Source organism: Scyliorhinus torazame, unplaced genomic scaffold, assembly GCF_047496885.1.
Source record: "Scyliorhinus torazame isolate Kashiwa2021f unplaced genomic scaffold, sScyTor2.1 scaffold_816, whole genome shotgun sequence".
NCBI classification, from domain to species: Eukaryota; Metazoa; Chordata; class Chondrichthyes; order Carcharhiniformes; family Scyliorhinidae; genus Scyliorhinus; species Scyliorhinus torazame.
Genome location: NW_027308543.1, coordinates 52,901 through 72,115, shown reverse-complemented (window position 1 = coordinate 72,115; position 19,215 = coordinate 52,901). Strand labels below are relative to the sequence as shown.

Here is a 19,215-nt window from a genome sequence, read left to right as displayed (position 1 = left end):
AATGAGATGGAACAGGATCTATTTTCAACCTACATCTGAACTGGAAAAGCAGAAAAGATTATTTATTGACAATACCAGTCCCAGATCACTAACCAGTGATAACACAGCATCACCAACAAGCAGTGCAACATCAACAACCAGCAAGTAACACAGCATTATCAACTTCAAGCACAATATCCTACAATATCAGGAGAAATGTGCTTCACATTGCCTTTGCAGCATACCAACTCTATACTGAGATCAATGAATACCAATTTTAAAAAACAATTCCTTCATGGGATGTGGGTGCCGCTGGCAATGCCAGCATTTATTGCCCAACCCTAATTGCCCTTGAACTGAGTGGCTTACTAGGCAATTTCAGAGGACACTTAAGAGTCAACCAATTTGCTGTGGATCTGAAGCCACAGATTTCCTTCCTTAACGGACATTAGTGAATCAGATGGTTTTATCGCAATCACTAATGGTCATCATGAGACTTTTAATTCCAGCTTTTCTTATTGAATTCAAATTTCACTATTTGCCAATGTAGGATTCAAACCCAGGTCCCCTGACATTACCCCTGGTCTGTGGATTATGAGGCCAGTGACAATACCACTTTCTAATATCAAGGATGAAGGCACAACATCTTATCTCTAAAGCGATACCATGAATAATATGTTGAAAAAATGCTACAGCAGACACTATAGGTATTCTGTTTTATTATAAGTCAATGGTTAATCTTCAAGTTAGATAAAATAAAAAAGTTAATGATTGTAACAGTTATGTTGATACAGAGATATTGCCCGGATCTTCCAAACGGTGGCAGTGATCATCAGATTGGCACTGTGATTAAAAATTCCCTGACTCAATGCTACTACACTTTTCTACCGGAACCTCCCGAGTCTAGCTTCCATTGTAATGTGGAAAGTAGCATTCCCGTGGGAACTCCATCGAAGCATAGTAGCCACACGGTAGCACAGTGGTTAGCACAGTGTGTTGCTTCACAGTGCCAGCGACCTGGGTTCGATTCCCAGCTTGGGTCATTGTCTGTGTGGAGTCTGCACGATCTCCCCGTGCCTGAGTGGGATTCCTCCGGGAGCTCCAGTTTCCTCCAACAAGTCCCAAAAGACGTGCTTGTTAGGTGAATTGGATATTTTGAATTCTCCCTCAGTGTACCCGAACAGGCGCCGGAGTGTGGTGACTAGTGGATTTTCACAGTAACTTCATTGCCGTGTTAATGTAAGCCTACGTGTGACACTAATAAATATTATTATTATTTACAGCACCAGCTCCCATGTAGTTTGTTTAAACTTCCAATTTGCATGTTAATAAATGAATGCTTCTTTAAAAAATGTATTTTATTGCAAACATGTATCAAAACAGGTTACAGCGAATAAGCACCCCGGGAAACATACTTCCCAACAATCAACTGTACAGTCTTTTCCCCTTTCCTATATCAGGCTCATCTTTGTATAAGAGGAGGTCCCGTTTACCTTACGCTGTGCCACACTCCATACTCCCCAATTGATCTCCCCTCCCAACTCCGCTTCCCATTTCTCCTTGTCCTTCACACCCGCTCGCTTCCCTGCTTCCCCAGTCACTTGTATATATTCCCAATTCTTTCCTCTCCTTCCACATCCGGAAGCAGCAGTCACTCCAGCAGGGTGTATCCCGGCAACCTAGGGAACCCCCTCTAGACCTTTCACGCAAAGTCTGGGCGGGAGTGTTCGCAGTCTTTGCCGGCAAAGTCCCTAAACTGCAGATACCTGAACTCACTCCCCATCGGCAGCTCTAATCTCTCCCTTCGCTCCTTCAGACTGGCAAACCCTTCCTCCAAATACAGATCCTTCAGCTTGACCAGCCTCACTTCCCTCCACCTCCTGTACACACTATCCATACCCCCAGCTCAAACTCATGATTCACGCACAGCGGCGTCAGCACCGACATCCCTTCCACCCTAAAATGCCTCCTCAACTGATTCCATATCATCACCGTGGACTGCACCACTGGGCTCCCGGAATACCTACTCGGAGCCATTGACAATGCTGCCGTCACCATAGCCCTCAAACTAGACCCCTTAAAAGATTCCTCCTCCATCCTAACCCACTCTACCCTTTCTTCTTCCCACCATCGCCGCACCTTGCCACATTCGCCGCCCAATACTAATGAAGCAAGTTTGACAATGTCAACGCCCCCCCCCCCCCCCCCGCTGCCTCTGCCTCTGTAGCAGGGTTCCATAGAATCATAGAATGTACAGTGCAGAAGGAGACCATTCGGCCCGTCGAGTCTGTACCGGGCCCTTGGAAAGAACACCTATCTATGCCCACACCTCCACCGTAACCCAGTAACCTTTTTGTCCACTAAGGGGCAATTTAACATGGCTAATCCACCTAACCTGCACATCTTTGGACTGTGGGAGGAAACCGGAGCACCCGGAGGAAACCCACGCAGTCAAAGGGAGAACATGCTGACTCCGCACAGACAGTGACCCAAGCCGGGAATCAAACCTGGGACCCTGGAGCTGTGAAGCAACTGTGATAACCACTGTGCTACTGTGCCGCCGTTCTCCCCACCCTCGGCACCTTCCCCGCCCATACAAAGTTAGAAATGATCGTGTCCACTTTCCGAAAAAAGGCCTTTGGTATAAAGATCGGGACAGCTTGAAAGATAAAGAAGAACCTTAGAAGAATATTCCTATTCATCACTTGGACCCTCCCCGCCAACGTTAAGTGTAGTGTATTAATAAAGGAATGCTGATGGATAGGTGAATAAATGAATTTGTAAGTGGGTGAGGTGGTAGCTGAATCAGTGGATAGTCGGGTGGTCAGGGCTGTAGTCTGGCCAGGTGGGGTAGATAGATCTGGTCAGCGGACTAGCCAGATCAGAGAGATAGTTGGGTGGGTTTGTGAGGGGCTCAAGGGGTAGATAGGGACGTTGGGGGGAGGGGGGGGGGCAGAGGGTTAATTAGGGAGTTGGGGGTGTTTGGGTTGTCGGTTGTGGAGTGACCCAGGTGTTAAACTAGGTTTTAATCTGTCTTAACATTTCCTGGGTAACTGTTCAAGTAAGTCTTGCGGACATGTCTGAAGTCTACAACTCTAACTCAGGCTTGCAGACATTTACAAAGAGTCCCAGGGAGCAGGTAAATGCATATGAGAAGTTGAAACTTCCTGGGCAAATCCCATGGTGCGCCCTGCATCAGGATTTCCATAGAGTCCTGATGAGCATCTCAAGTCATACATCCAGTCTCCGATGATCCAGAGATCAGAAAATTTGGACCATTATTGTTTCCATTATTCGTAAAGAGTTAGGAACTAATTGTTTGAAAATGTATTTCCGAGGTGCCGCTGCAGTCAGATGCTGAACAACAATGTATCTGTTCAGCAACCACATGGAGAACTTCAGGAAGTACACTCAATGACGCTACAGCATTGAGTCCAGAAGTGTGCGGATTTTGAACTTATGGGAACCAGAAGAAATTCTGAATAAATTATCTCTGATAATAAGCATTATACAGCAAATAATTTAGATCATAAATTTCAACTTCAAAATAATGAGAGTTTTAATATACTTTTAAAATATTGCCCATTTTTAAATTTTCAGTTAGTTTTACAAATTCGGTGAAGCAGATTTTGGCAAAGTTAACATTAAAATTATCAAGCATCGTAATAAAATTAGATCTTGGACTCTTAACATTAGTGCTTGACAGCTGCCCTTGGATTTGCAACTCAAACAAATATGGATAACACTAATTACAAAGTTCAAATTTCAACCCACATCAGTTTCATATTATGAAAGTATCCTGCTAAATCTGATCATTGAATATGACGATTAATGTTTCCTCTGGGCTATTAGTGACATGGTGACATGTTAGAGCAGTGCTACATATCTGATTATAATAGCTAGTTATATTAGGTATTAGTCCATTCCATAGATCAAAGCCAAATGACGTAAGAAATGAGACAGCCAATAGAAACTTGAAAATTATATTAAAAGCCATAATTTATTGCGATAAAAAGATGACTGGCATTTCTTTGCTGGATGATGGATTGACATTATTTACTAACACTTATTAAAATACAGAGAAATCAATTAACCAATTTCAAATTTGTATTTTATTTACCTTTATTTGTGTATGTATTTTATTTACTTAGCCATTAGCCTCAGAGTGACTTTTAACCCCTATCCTTCCATGGTCATGCACCCCAACCCCATCTGATGGAAACTGGACATGGGGCAGTTAACATGGAATGGAGGACTTACCCACTGGCTTGATAAATGCAGTATTAATCTGACGTTTTAATGGAAACATACGTTGTCGGGGCGTGAATTCAGGACCCCAAAAAGAGGATTTATTTTGAATGTTAACTTTAAGTTTCCTTGTGGGACAGAAAGAGCACAAATGTCAAATGCTCCACAGGGCCCCAGGAGGAATCCTTGGACAACCCTCCTCCATGGCTGTGATCCCTTTGAAATCTCACTCCGCAAAACTTAACTCGGTGCCAGAGGCCATTTTATCTGGTTCTTGGCATTAACCACTTCCCATCAGCTGCCAGGCCACTTGGTCAGGAAGACAGCCAGTGGCATTTTTGTAAGGGCCCCGAAGAATCCAGCACGAGTTTTAAGGATACAAAATAATAAAGTTTATTTACAATAACAATATATACATAGCAGTAACTTCCCTTGCTACCTTCTCCTTCCTCCTGGTTCCTGGACTGGCCAGCTTATTTATAGTAGGAGTTTCTCCGCCCCCCTCATTGGGGAAGTTCATACTCCCATAGGATTGTGGGATAGTCATTAGTCCCCAGCCAATCGTCAGTAGGCAGGTTATAACATCCCTCCCCCCCAAAGTCCAAGGAATCCACCGTAGGCCCTGGCGAAGGAAGGCGTCGAACTCGTTTGGCCGCAGGCCGGACGCCATTTGCACGCGGCGCTGGATCAGGCGGCATATAACGAGACGGAGACCGGCGCTTCCGTGATGAATGGCGCGGTTGTACATCCACGGCCTGTGGACCCGAGGATTCCCCCTCTGATTCATCCTGTGTCTCCATCTCGGAGTCAGAGTCTGCTGCCTCTGTCATGTCAGCGTCTCTGTCCCCATTCGGTCCCGTCATGACCTGCGCAGGCTTTGAGTGAGGCACCAGTGGAAGATTTGGAGGACTACCTTCCCTTGTTTCTGGTCTTTGCCGCTGTTGAACTGAGCTCCGGGGGCGGGGAATCTTTTGCGGGGATGATCTTCTGGACCGGACGTGGTCTACATGTTTTCGCTGGAGACGACCCTGGGCTTGCACTTGGTACGATATAGGGCCCGTTTGGCGAAAGATTACCCCAGGAACCCATTGGGCACCACCAGCAAAATTCCGCACGAATACTGGGTCACCGGGCGCAAACTGCCGAATCGGACGATGCTGAGACAATCCCGGTCCCTGCCGTTCTTGTGTGCGGCGTACTTTTGCGCCAATGTCCGGGAAGACCATACTAAGGCGGGTGCGAAGTCTCCGGCCCATTAGGAGTTCTGCAGGAGCTACCCCAGTCACTGTATGGGGGTTGGTCCTGTACGTAAACAAAAACCGAGCCAGTCTCGTGTCCATTGATCCGGAAGACTGCTTCTTTAGGCCTCTTTTGAATGTTTGCACTGCACGCTCTGCCAACCCATTTGAAGCCGGGTGGTAAGGGGCAGTGCGGATATGGCGGATGCCGTTCATCTTTGTAAACCTAGCAAACTCCTCACTCGTGAATGGAGTGCCATTATCCGTGACCAGCACCTCGGGGAGGCCATGCGTGCTAAATGATAAACGCATTTTTTCAATTGTTGCGCAGGACGTTGTCCCCTGCATCTTATGCACCTCCAGCCATTTGGACTGGGCGTCAATTAGTAGAAGGAACATGGATCCCTGAAAAGGGCCTGCGAAATCTGCATGTAAGCGTGCCCAAGGCCGCCCTGGCCATTCCCAGTGATGTAGGGGCGCGGCCGGCGGAAGCTTCTGATGCTCCTGGCAAATGGAGCAGTTTTGGGCCACCTTCTCAATGTCGGTGTCGAGGCCTGGCCACCAGACATAACTCCGGGCCAACATTTTCATCTTGGTCACGCCCGGATGCCCATTGTGCAAGTCTGATAATATCAGCTCCTGGCCTTTTTCCGGGACAACCACACGCGTCCCCCACAAGAGGATGCCGTCTTCCACGCTGAACTCTGACAGCTTGGAGGAAAATGCCCGCAACTCACCTGGGAGCTGTCTATGCTGCCCACCATACAGGACTATGTGCCGAACCTTTGACAGGACCATAAAATTTAGGGTTGCGACCACCTCACCGGTCGTGGGGGTCGACATGGGGCCGGTCGATAAAGGCAATCGGCTCAGTGCGTCGGCATTTGCTATCTGCGTACCTGGTTTGTGCTCCAGAGAATACTCATATGCAGCAAGCAACAAAGCCCAGCGCTGGATCCGTGCAGAAGCAATGGGCGGTATCGGCTTATCCCCTCTGAAGAGTCCCAGCAGGGGCTTATGATCAGTCACGATAGTGAAATGGCGGCCGTACACATACTGGTGGAAGCGTTTCACCGCGAAAACCACTGCCAGGCCCTCCTTCTCGATCTGCGCGTACTTCTTCTCCGCTGCAGTCAATGTGCGGGAGGCGAAAGCTATCGGTCGCTCGGCCCCGTTCTCCATCTTGTGGGACAGGACAGCCCCAATACCATACGGGGATGCATCACATGTGACGAGCAAAGGCTTTCCCGGATCATAGTGGGTTAGTAACCCAGACGACGACAATTGTTGCTTTACCCGCCGGAAAGCGGTTTCTTGCGGCTGACCCCAAACCCAGGTGTGATTTTTCTTTAGCAGCAGGTGTAAGGGAGCCAGTGTAGTTGCCAGATTGGGGAGGAACTTCCCGTAATAGTTTACGAGACCGAGAAAAGAACGAAGATGCGAAGTGTCAGTCGGGGTGGGGGCATGTTGAATTGCACGCACCTTCTCTGCGACGGGGTGCAGACCCTCGCTGTCCACCCGATAACCTAGGTAGACTACTTCTTTTGCCTGAAATACGCACTTTGTGTGACGTAAACGGACTCCAGCCTCCGAAAGGCGTTTAAGGACAGCCTCCAGATTTTCCAAATGCTCTTGCTCCGACGTCCCTGTAATCAACACGTCATCTAGGTAGACAGCCACACGTGGTAAACCTCTCAAAATGCCCTCCATAACACGTTGAAAAATTGCGCAGGCAGAGGATACTCCAAAGGGCAACCGTGTATATTCATACAGGCCCCGGTGTGTGTTAATTGTTACATATGGTCGGGAGGCAGGGTCCAGCTCCAACTGCAGGTAGGCGTGACTCATATCTAATTTTGTGAATGAGAGTCCGCCTGCAAGTTTCGCGTAGAGATCCTCTATGCGAGGCATTGGGTATCGGTCGAGTCGGGAAACTGTATTCACTGTAAGTTTATAGTCGCCACACAAGCGAACTGTGGCATCTGGCTTCATTACTGGCACAATTGGTGCTGCCCAGTCAGCAAAACGGACGGGCCTGATAATACCCAAACTCTCCAAACGAGTGAGCTCCCCTTCTACCTTCTCGAGCAAAGAGTAAGGCACTGGGCGCGCCCGGAAAAAGCGCGGTGTGGCTCCTGGTTCAACTTGGATACGGGCTACGGCCCCTTTTATTTTCCCCAGACCAGGCTGGAATACCTCAGGGTATCGTCCTAGCACCTCAGTCAACCCTCCAGAAACTGTTTGGAGGATGTGCTGCCATTGCAACCGCAAATGGCGCAACCAGTCCCGACCCAACAGGCTGGGCCCATGGCCACGCACTACGATAAGTGGGAAACGCCCCTCCTGGCGTCCATAGACAACAGGGGTCATTGTAGTTCCTGCAATGTCCAGTGGTTCCCCCGTGTAGGTGGCCAACCTGGCCTGTGAGTCAGTTAGTGTAAGGGTCTGTATACCCTGCTTGATGCGGTCGAATGTCCTCTGGGCGATCACTGAGACTGCTGCGCCAGTATCCAACTCGATCTCAAGCGGGTGGCCATTGACCCGTACTGTCACCTTAATGGGGGCCACACGGGGAGCTGCCACACAATGCAGCTGCAGGCAGTCGTCCTCCGTCTCCACGTCCTCAGGAGTGGTCGCCGCAGGTTCATCCACATGGAAGGTACGGCCTCTGGGCTGGTCCCAGTTACGGCCCCTGGGCTGGTCCCAGTTTCGGTCGGAACGACGGCGCCTCTGGCGTCCCCAGGACCGCCGTCCGCGACGGGGTCGGCGCCTACAAGTCTGACACGGACATGGCTCCTCATCCATTGGCTCTGGAGAAGGCTCCCTTCGGGGAGGAATGTCCGATGGCCACTGGCGTCGGTCCGGTCGTTGCCTCGCCCAAGGTACCGCAGGAGTGCGGGGGGACGTTTTTGGGCGGCAAGGGTTTCGCCCCAAGGCATGCACTTCCATTCCCTGTAGCTCCTGTACTCCTCGCTCTGCGCTCTCTCGGGACAAGACTATTTGTATTGCCTGTTGAAAAGTCAATGTTGGCTCCGCTAACAACTTTCTCTGGGTGGCCGCATTGTTAATACCGCAAACCAAACGGTCACGTAACATTTCTGACACGGTCTCACCATAGTCACAGTATTCCGCAATCCCGCGTAGCCTGGATAAAAAATCGGCAAGGGATTCTCCAGGGGTCCTCTCAGCGGTATTAAACCGGTAACGCTGGACTATCGTGGACGGGGTTGGGTTAAAGTGTTGCCCCACTATATTCACACGTTCGTCAAACGTTTTGGTGTCCGGCGCAGCTGGGTACGTAAGGCTCCTAATCACCCCAAACGTATGCGGCCCGCAGGCGGTGAGCAATATGACCACCTGGCGCTCGTTTTCAGTGATATTGTTTGCCCGGAAATAGTAACGCATCCGTTGTGTGTACTGGTTCCAGCTTTCCAGCGCAGCATCAAAAACATCCAAACGTCCGTACAGAGGCATGGTGTAATAGAAAACAACTTCCAACCTGTATCCAACAAAAAATCCAGGGAGGTGGCTTCAGCAGTGTAGACAGCTATTCACTTTTACCTTCGTCGCCAGTTTTGTAAGGGCCCCGAAGAATCCAGCATGAGTTTTAAGGATACAAAATAATAAAGTTTATTTACAATAACAATATATACATAGCAGTAGCAGTAACTTCCCTTGTTACCTTCTCCTTCCTCCTGGTTCCTGGACTGGCCAGCTTATTTATAGTAGGAGTTTCTCCGCCCCCCTCATTGGGGAAGTTCATACTCCCATAGGATTGTGGGATAGTCATTCGTCCCCAGCCAATCGTCAGTAGGCAGGTTATAACAGGCATGCTACCAGCTGTTACCACTGGATATGAGTCCTTTCTACTGCCTCTGGATAATTATTATTCATGATGAAATAAATCAGTGTATAGGGCAGTATTTGTACAAGGCTTAAGAAATAAGCGGAGATATTACCAGCCAATATTACGGAAGCAGGTTTCATATTCAGCAGATTAGAAATGTGCTGCTCTTCATGAAAACTGTGGTCGTAGACACAGTAAAATATGGGTAACTTGCATCTGATCTGGAGAGAAATGCCCTTGCTGGTGTAAAACTGTGGTTGTCAGATGAATCTTTTGTCTTTTAATTTGCTGGGGAAAAACGACTGAACTGACACAACTACAATACTCACAGAGTAAACTTAAATGAAAAGCTGTTCTGACTGGATGGTTTGTTTGAGAAACTGTGGTAAACCACTATATTGTATTATACCTGCTGTATGTAACATGCCTGGGCTTGCTCCTGCTGGCTCCGCCTGTGGCTCCTCCCCTCGGGCTCAGGTATAAAGGTGGCCAACCTCCGGCCCTGCCTTTAGTCTGGGGCCAGCTGCCAGCAGGTATCTTTAAGCTAATTAAAGCCACAGTTTCTCCCTCAACTCATCTTCTGTCGTTATTGATGGTACATCGGAAACATGGCCCGTTTCACACAATGGGTTTATGGCCACTGTCTGCTAACTAAATTTTCATTCTCAGTCATGCTACTGTGAGGAAATGCTGAGCACAACTTGGGCAGTTCACTGGGAAAGGGAGATTCATTCACAGACTGTCTTCACTCTACATTGTAATGCATGTAATAGTGGCTGATTCAGGATGAGAGATGCTTGATACCGAAGCAAGAGGAAAGAGTTTTATTTTGTCAGGAAAGTGGGAAGTTAACAAGATTAAAAGTGGACTTGAGATGAAAATAAAATAACAGAAAAGTAACGACACTTGCAGGAGTCTAGAGACATTAGGGTGTGAATGGCCATATCAGAAACATTGCTTACCAGAGATCACTGGGCATATACAATTGTAACTTCTAAAGGCAAGGAATCTGAGAGAGGCCGATTCCACCTGTCATCCAAGCTGTTCCATCTAAAGTCACGGCAGATTGCAGATATTCTCCTCTAAAATACGCAGTTCTGTGCCTTCGCTGAACCAGGAAGAGATGTTTTCCCAGGCATGATTACCTGAGCAGTATTGGGTGGTAACTATTAACTGGAATTGACTTATAGAGTTACAAAAATCGGATGTTGTTTGGGGGAAGTGGTGTCTCAGTGAGTTCTGGGAATGTGGGTATATTTTGGGAACAATAGGTAACTTCAGATAACATGGTGTGTTTAGTTATTCATATACTTAAGTGTCATTGTGTATATTAGTCTTTCTTCGTGTGTTTTTAAATTTTCTTTACTTTAATGAATATTGTTTATTAATTGTTTACACAATGACTATTGGTTTCTCACTGGGTTGTACATAGCTCCTCACATAATTGTTGGGGTGTTTGCTAGTGCAGTTGGGGAGGGTTTAAACTAATGTGCCAGGGGGATGGGAACCGATGTAGGAAGTCAGTGGGGACAGAAACAAAAGGCAGGAAGGGAGAGTGTGTAAAGCATGACCAGAGAAAGCAGGGCAGAGAGCAAGGAAGGTCTACATTAAACTGCATTTATTTCAATGCAAGGGGCCTGACGGGCAAAGCGGATGAACTCAGGGCATGGACGGGCACATGGGACTGGGATATTATAGCTATGACTGAAACATGGCTAAGGGAGGGGCAGGACTGGCAGCTCAATGTTCCGGGGTACAGATGCTATAGAAAGGATAGAACAGGAGGTAAGAGAGGAGGGGGAGTGGCGTTTTTGATTAGGGAGAACATCACGGCAGTACTTAGAGGGGATATATCCGAGGGTTCGCCCACTGAGTCTATATGGGTGGAACTGAAAAATAAGAAGGGAGAGATCACCTTGGTAGGACTGTACTACAGGCCCCCAAATAGTCAGAGGGAAATTGAGGAGCAAATATGTAAGGAGATTACAGATAGCTGCAAGAATAATAAGGTGGTAGTAGTAGGGGACTTTAACTTTCCCAACATTGACTGGGACAGCCATAGCATTAGGGGTTTGGATGGAGGGAAATTTGTTGAGTGTATTCAGGAGGAATTTCTCATTCAGTATGTGGATGGACCGACTAGAGAGGGGGCAAAACTTGACCTCGTCTTGGGAAATAAGGAAGGGCAAGTGATAGAAGTGCTAGTGAGGGATCACTTTGGGACAAGTGACCATAATTCCATTAGTTTTAAGATAGCTATGGAGAATGATAGGTCTGGCCCAAGAGTTAAAATTCTTAATTGGAGCAAGGCCAATTTTGATGGTATCAGACAGGAACTTGCAGAGGTAGATTGGGGGAGACTATTGGCAGACAAAGGGACGGCTGGTAAATGGGAGGCTTTTAAAAATGTGTTAACCAGGGTGCAGGGTAAGCACATTCCCTTTAGAGTGAAGGGCAAGGCTGGTAGAAGTAGGGAACCCTGGATGACTCGAGATATTGAGACTCTGGTCAAAAAGAAGAAGGAGGCATATGACGTACATAAGCAACTGGGATCAAGTAGATCCCTTGAAGAGTATAGAGATTGTCGAAATAGAGTTAAGAGGGAAATCAGGAGGGCAAAAAGGGGACATGAAATTGCTTTGGCAAATAATGCAAGGGAGAATCCAAAGAGATTCTACAGATACATAAAGGGGAAAAGAGTAACTAGGGACAGAGTAGGGCCTCTTAAGGATCAACAAGGGCATCTATGTGCAGAGCCACAAGAGTTGGGTGAGATCCTGAATGAATATTTCTCATCGGTATTCACGGTGGAGAAAGGCATGGATGTTAGGAAACGAAGGGAAATAAATAGTGATGTCTTGAGAAGTGTGCATATTACAGAGGAGGAGGTGCTGGAAGTCTTAAAGCGCATCAAGGTAGATAAATCCCCGGGACCTGATGAAATGTATCCCAGGATGTTGTGGGAGGCTAGGGAGGAAATTGCGGGTCCCCTAACCGAGATATTTGAATCATCGGCAGCCACAGGTGAGGTGCCTGAAGATTGGAGAGTGGCGAATGTTGTGCCCTTGTTTAAGAAGGGCAGCAGGGAAAAGCCTGGGAACTACAGACCAGTGAGCCTAACGTCTGTAGTAGGTAAGTTGCTAGAAGGTATTCTGAGAGACAGGATCTACAAGCATTTAGAGAGGCAAGGACTGATTCGAGAGAGGCAAGGACTGATTCGGGGCAGTCAGCATGGCTTTGTGCGTGGAAAATCATGTCTCACAAATTTGATTGAGTTTTTTGAGGGAGTGACCAAGAAGGTAGATGAGGGCAGTGCAGTAGACGTTGTCTACATGGACTTTAGCAAAGCCTTTGACAAGGTACCGCATGGTAGGTTGTTGCAGAAGGTTAAAGCTCACGGGATCCAGGGTGAGGTTGCCAATTGGATTCAAAATTGGCTGGACGACAGAAGGCAGAGGGTGGTTGTAGAGGGTTGTTTTTCAAACTGGAGGCCTGTGACCAGTGGTGTGCCTCAGGGATCGGTGCTGGGTCCACTGTTATTTGTGATTTATATTAATGATTTGGATGAGAATTTAGGAGGCATGGTTAGTAAGTTTGCAGATGACACCAAGATTGGTGGCACAGTGGATAGTGAAGAAGGTTATCTAGGATTGCAACGGGATCTTGATCAATTAGGCCAGTGGGCCGACGAATGGCAGATGGAGTTTAATTTAGATAAATGTGAGGTGATGCATTTTGGCAGATCGAATCAGGCCAGGACCTACTCAGTTAATGGTATGGCGTTGGGGAGAGTTATAGAACAAAGAGATCTAGGAGTACAGGTTCATAGCTCCTTGAAGGTGGAGTCGCAGGTGGACAGGGTGGTGAAGAAGGCATTCGGCATGCTTGGTTTCATTGGTCAGAACATTGAATATAGGAGTTGGGACGTCTTATTGAAGTTGTATAAGACATTGGTACGGCCACACTTGGAATACTGTGTGCAGTTCTGGTCACCCTATTATAGAAAGGATATTATTAAACTAGAAAGAGTGCAGAAAAGATTTACTAGGATGTTGCCGGGACTTGATGGTTTGAGTTATAAGGAGAGGCTGGATAGACTGGGACTTTTTTCCCTGGAGCGTAGGAGGCTTAGGGGTGATCTTATAGAGGTCTATAAAATAATGAGGGGCATAGATAAGGTAGATAGTCAACATCTTTTCCCAAAGGTAGGGGAGTCTAAAACTAGAGGGCATAGGTTTAAGGTGAGAGGGAGAGATTCAGAAGGGCCCAGAGGGGCAATTTCTTCACTCAGAGGGTAGTGAGTGTCTGGAATGGGCTGCCAGAGGTAGTAGTAGAGGCGGGTACAATTGTGTCTTTCAAAAAGCATTTAGATGGTTACATGGGTAAGATGGGTATAGAGGGTTATGGGCCAAGTGCGGGCAACTGGGACTAGCTTAATGGTAAAAACTGGGCGGCATGGACTGGTTGGGCTGAAGGGCCTGTTTCCATGCTGTAAACTTCTATGATTCTATGATAATTCCAAACAAAAATACACCGCTAAGAACCAGTGTTTTAAATTATCCATTGGAGTTTAGAGACACTCTCGCAGGTAACATCAGCAGGGTTCTTAACAGTTTCCTCACCAATAAACAAATAGATTAGCTGAATAGCATGTTCTTAATAGCTCTGATGGTTCCTTGGTGGTTTATGCTGCTTGCCAAACGCACACTCAATTAACAGTCTCATGATCTGATCCTTACTGTGAAAATGCCTCCCTCTGTATGTTGTCAGGAAGAAAGCTATTTAATTAAATTACATGGAGCATTGATGGCGTTCCTTTAAAATTAAAGCAAATTAAAAGAAAGAAAGAACTTACATTTATATAATGCCTTTCACAACCTCCCAATGTACTTTGTAGCCAATTAAGTACTGTTTAAGTGTGGTTACCATTGTATTGCATGGAAATGTGACAACCAATTGTCTCAAAACCAGCAGTAAGATAAATAACCTCCTTAATTGTTCTTATGATGTTGAGAGAACTCTCCTGCTGTTCTTGGATCTTTAAGATTCTACCCGAGAGGTCAGATAGTATGTCAGTTTAATGTGTCATGATGATACCTCCGACAGTGCAGCACTCCCTCAGTTACACACTGAAATGTTAGCCTTGATGATGTTTGTAAATTGTGCAGATGCCTACTTGGTTACCAGACACATGTGGCACTATTGAATCAAGGCTGACCCCCACATTACTTAACATTTAAAGTTGAAATAGTCACCTTTCATAATAAGAATCGTTATTGGTGTCACAAGTATGCTTGCATTAATACTACAATGAAGTTACTGTGAAAATCTTCTAATCGCCACACTCCGGCGCCTATTCGGGTACACCGAGGGAGATTTCAGAATGTCCAATTCACCTAACAAGCACGTCTTTCGGGACTTGTGGGAGGAAACCGGAGCACCCGGAGGAAGCCCATGCAGACACGCGGAGAATGTGCAGACTCCGCACAGACAGTGACCCAGGCAGGGAATCAAACCCGGGACCTTGGCGCTGTGAAGCAACAGTGCTAACCACTGCGCTACCGCATTTCTTTCTGTTGCAGAACATACAAATATTTTGCTGCTGACTCTCTATCTGTTTTCTGCATGTTATTATTGAAAGTTTTCCCTTCATCAGATTTGTTTTAACGCATTGCTTTTCCTGATCATGGAGGATTTGGATTAATCCAAGCTAGCTCGGTTACCTCAAATCAACAATGTAGAGCTCTCTTTTATCAACTTCCTCATGCTCAACCTGTCTTTCTTTTTTGCATATGTTTGATGAGGCAGGACAAAATAGAAAAAAATCTTTCCCTGTAACCAAATGCATTTAGGTGTCTACTCTGCTAACAAACCGAGCAATACTTCCTAAGTCCATGCATCAGAAATGAGTCCCTGATTGCCCAATTCTTCTTCACACCGGTTATTGTAAACTAGGTTGTGTCTCATTTTCCAAGCTGGGTTCAAATGCTTTATTTTCCTACAGGCAGCTGTTAAATAGAATTCTCTGAAATCTTTATACGACCTTCATTAAAATGAACCATTTTACATTCATGTGCTCATTTCTTTACCCTGGTTTTCATTTTGGCCGGTCGTCGAAGTTCAAAGGTGACAAGTGTGATGAAGGTGGAAATTCTGCGCGCTACGCTTGAATATAAGTGGGAATTGCGAGAAACTAAATTGCAAGCAAGTGAACCTTTCACGATTAGAAGTATGAAGGGAGAACCGGACTTTCAAAATGGTTCCATTAAGATGGGAACTGCAAATACACAAGATTTGATGCTAAATGGATAATAAAAATTGTTTTGTGTAGTTTCTTTTCATAATGAGGCAGAGCATTTGAAATATTTAACTTTTGTGAACTTTACATTAATTGGATCACCTAGATTTTTTTTAAACCGGGTGATTTAAACACTCTTTTGGCATTTTCCACTGCTCATAAAGCGTGAGTATTCAACTAGTACCTGTTTCAACCGAGTTTCTGATATCTCAGCGATTAATTAACTTTACTGACAAATGCAATAGCAGAATCTGTTTAATGAATGTTGAAAACACTCACTTTCAGGCAGAGATCGTTGATGTACAGTACGGAACAATTGATGACCTGCTCCGACTTCAATCAAATACCAACTATACCAAGAAAATTGCACTAATTAAACTTGGCAAGGCACCTTTATTGTATAAGGTAAGGTCAACTAAAATTATTTGGGGGTTTTTTTTCAATAGGAAAAGATTCATAATCTGCTAATTTTTTTAGAGAGGCTCAAGATCTGGAGTGAAAACTGATCTGTGCAGCTGGAGAGCTACACACCGGTTTTTAATCTGAGCATGACACTTTAAAATAATATGGTAAGATTGAGCCCATAGTTTCATATTGAGCAGAATAGTTCATTACATGAGATAAAACAGTCACCCTTATAAAACAGCATATCACCTGACACTGAGTAATGCCATTAATGATCTGCTAGAATAAACTAAAATTAAGTATGTTTGCACATTCAGCTACACTCGAGCCATCACACTTTGCTGCAGATTATAATTTACAAAAGTTATATTTCTTCCGAACTCCAGCCTGAAACTGTTGTTAGAATCCTCATGGGGGAACCATAAACCAAAGGAACCAAATTTATTAAGTGACCCCCAAATTTAAAAAATACCAGCAGGATTCCACTTTTTGTAGCATTTACTGAACACAAATTGGAATCAACGCAAATTGCCTACGAATGAACAGGCAAATGATAATTTGAATGAAAAGGTAAACCTCACTTTAAATAATGGATACAACAAAGATAGTCTTACACAGCCACAAGCATCCACATCACAAATGCAGCACCATGTGCAATCTCACAGTGTTTTCATCTCAGCCTCTAGTGCATAGGATCTCTCACTTTCCCAATCAATCAGTTTGGTTCTTGAGTTACATTTACTGGCAGCTGTATTCTATCCTAGGGCCATGGATATGATTATCCCTGACAAGGCAGACATCTACAAACCTTATCTTACTCTGGCCAATTCAGTCCTGATGGCATAGCTTTCCACAGTTCCTTTTCAACTGAATGACTAATAACATCCAATTCATAATCTGGTCCTCTGATACAAACTCTCAGCTCTTTTGCATGCCTGAGCTATGCTTTTAGCTCAATTATACATTACCAACCCAAGAGCTTCTGGCTTTGTCTTACGGCCTATCAGAAAACCAGTCCTTTTATAAAAAGCTTTGCTGGCATCACCTCACGCTGGTTCTGCATTTATCTTTCTGTTTCTGTCTGCTTTCTCTTTGCATCTTCATCTGTGTGCTGATCGCCGTCTTCTTCCAGCTCTTCTGCTTGTGGAGTTCCTCTGTGTCTAGCCACATGGTTCCTGTCTTAACTTCCATTCTGCTTCCAGGTCGAGGGTCGCCAGGCCACATGGAGCAGCATTTCTTATTATCCATCAAAAATACAATTGATCCCTTTACAATTAACACACTCTAATTCTTTCATGGAATGTGGCCATGGCTGGGCTAGTATGTTTATTGCACACCCTAATTGCCCTTGAAAAAGTGCTTGTGAGCTGGCTTCTTGAACCGCTGAAGTCCTTGTGGTGTAAGTATACCCACAGTACTGTTAGGAAGAGAGTTCCAGGATTTTGACCCAGTGAAGGAACGGTGATATAGTTCTCAGTCAGGATAGTGTATGGCTTGCAGGGGAACACACAGGTAGTAGTGTTCACATATATCTTGTGGCGATGCCAGTGTTGGACTGGGGTGGGCACAGTAATGGATTCATGTCGCATTACATTCACCCCCCCACCATCTGGCCTGGGGTTGCAAAATCCTACCAATTGTCCTGGCTTGAGACAATTCACACCTCTTTAACCTGTGATTATCCCTCTCTCCAGTCACACCGTCTGGACCTGTAAAGACTTAATGACCTTGCATTCAAAGTACCATCGTGCATCATTGAATTTGTCTATATATGTGTTTGTGGAACCAAACTCTTCATTCACCTGAGGAAGGACGCTGCGCTCTGAAAGCTAGTGATTCAAAACAAACCTGTTGGACTTTAACCTGATGTTCTAAGACTTCTTACTGTGCCCACATATATCTTGTCCTTCTGGCTGGTAGAGGTCAGGAGTTTGGAAATTTCTGTTGAAGGAGCCTTGGTGAGTTGCTGTCGTGCCTTTGTTTATGGTACACACTGTTGCCACTGTTCATTGGTGACGGAGGGAGTGGGTGTTGGTGGTGATGGATGGGGTGCCAATTAAGTGGTCTGCTTTGTCCTAGGTGTTATTGAGCTTCCTGGGTTTATTGGGTCGCTCTCAACCAAGCAAGTGGAGATTCCATCACACTCCTGACTTGTGCCTTGTAGATGATGGACAGGATCCAGCGACTTGCCACTGGATTCCCAGCCTCTGACCTCTTCCAGCTGGTCATTTCAATTTCTGGTCAATGGTAACCAGCAGAATGTTGATAGTGAGGGATTCAGTGATGGTAATGCCATTGAATATCAATGGTTGGATTCTCTCTTGTTGGAGGTGGCCATTGCAGGCACTTGCGTGGTGCAAATGTTATTTACCAATTATCAGCCCAAGCCTGAACATTGCCCAGGTCTCGCTGCATATGGGCATGGGTTGCTTCAGTATCTGAGAAATCATGAATGGTGCTGAATGAGATACAGTCATCAGCGCACATCTCCACTTCTGACCTTGTGATGGAGCAAAGATCAATGATGAAGCAGCTGGAGATGTTTGGGCCTAGGACACTATGAACAACTCCCGCCGTGATATCATAGGACTGAGATGATTGACGTCAAGCAAGCACAACCATCTTTTGTGCTAGGTATGACTCCAACCAGTGAAGGGTTTTCCTAACTGTACTGCTTCCACGTTAAAGGTCATCACAATGTCAAATATATCCCTACCTCTGCAGTTGTCTCACCAAGCAACAAATAATCTCTGAATGACCTCTGCCTTCAACAAGTAGATTTTATTACCTTATTTATATTCCAACAGAAAGAAAGCCAACCTGACCTGAAATTCATCCAAGCATTAATTTCCTGAAAGTATTGCATTGCACCCTCTCGTCTTAGAGGGACAGCATACCCCAGTTCTGCAACAAATTAATACATTAGGTATTGCATTGTATAAAGCTCCTGTCCATGCAAAACGATGCATCCTCTACTTTACCTTGCTATTAGAGGGCTATTAGTGCTGTAAAAAACACAAGATGGAGGTTAATGCCTACAATCTCTTAAGTTTGATAATTTTTCAATGTGCAATTAAAGCTTTTGAGAGGAAGCCTTTTTGGTTTTCACTAAAGAACTAAAGTGCCAAATAAGTTTATCAGGATACAATATCAGTTAAGTTATTTGGTCAGCTGAAGAAAATGGATATAAAGAAAGAAAA

At 45.5% G+C, this 19,215-nt stretch overlaps 1 protein-coding gene across 1 annotated transcript in view; it reads left to right on the top strand.

Annotated features, from left to right (window-relative positions):
- Positions 1-19,215, top strand: part of LOC140406730 (inactive N-acetylated-alpha-linked acidic dipeptidase-like protein 2) — a 76,005-nt gene that overhangs the window by 14,687 nt on the left and 42,103 nt on the right. The window contains exon 2 of the mRNA XM_072494677.1: positions 15,896-16,015. Within this exon, the coding sequence (XP_072350778.1) occupies positions 15,896-16,015 (120 nt within the window). The remainder of the gene's footprint in view (positions 1-15,895; positions 16,016-19,215) is intronic.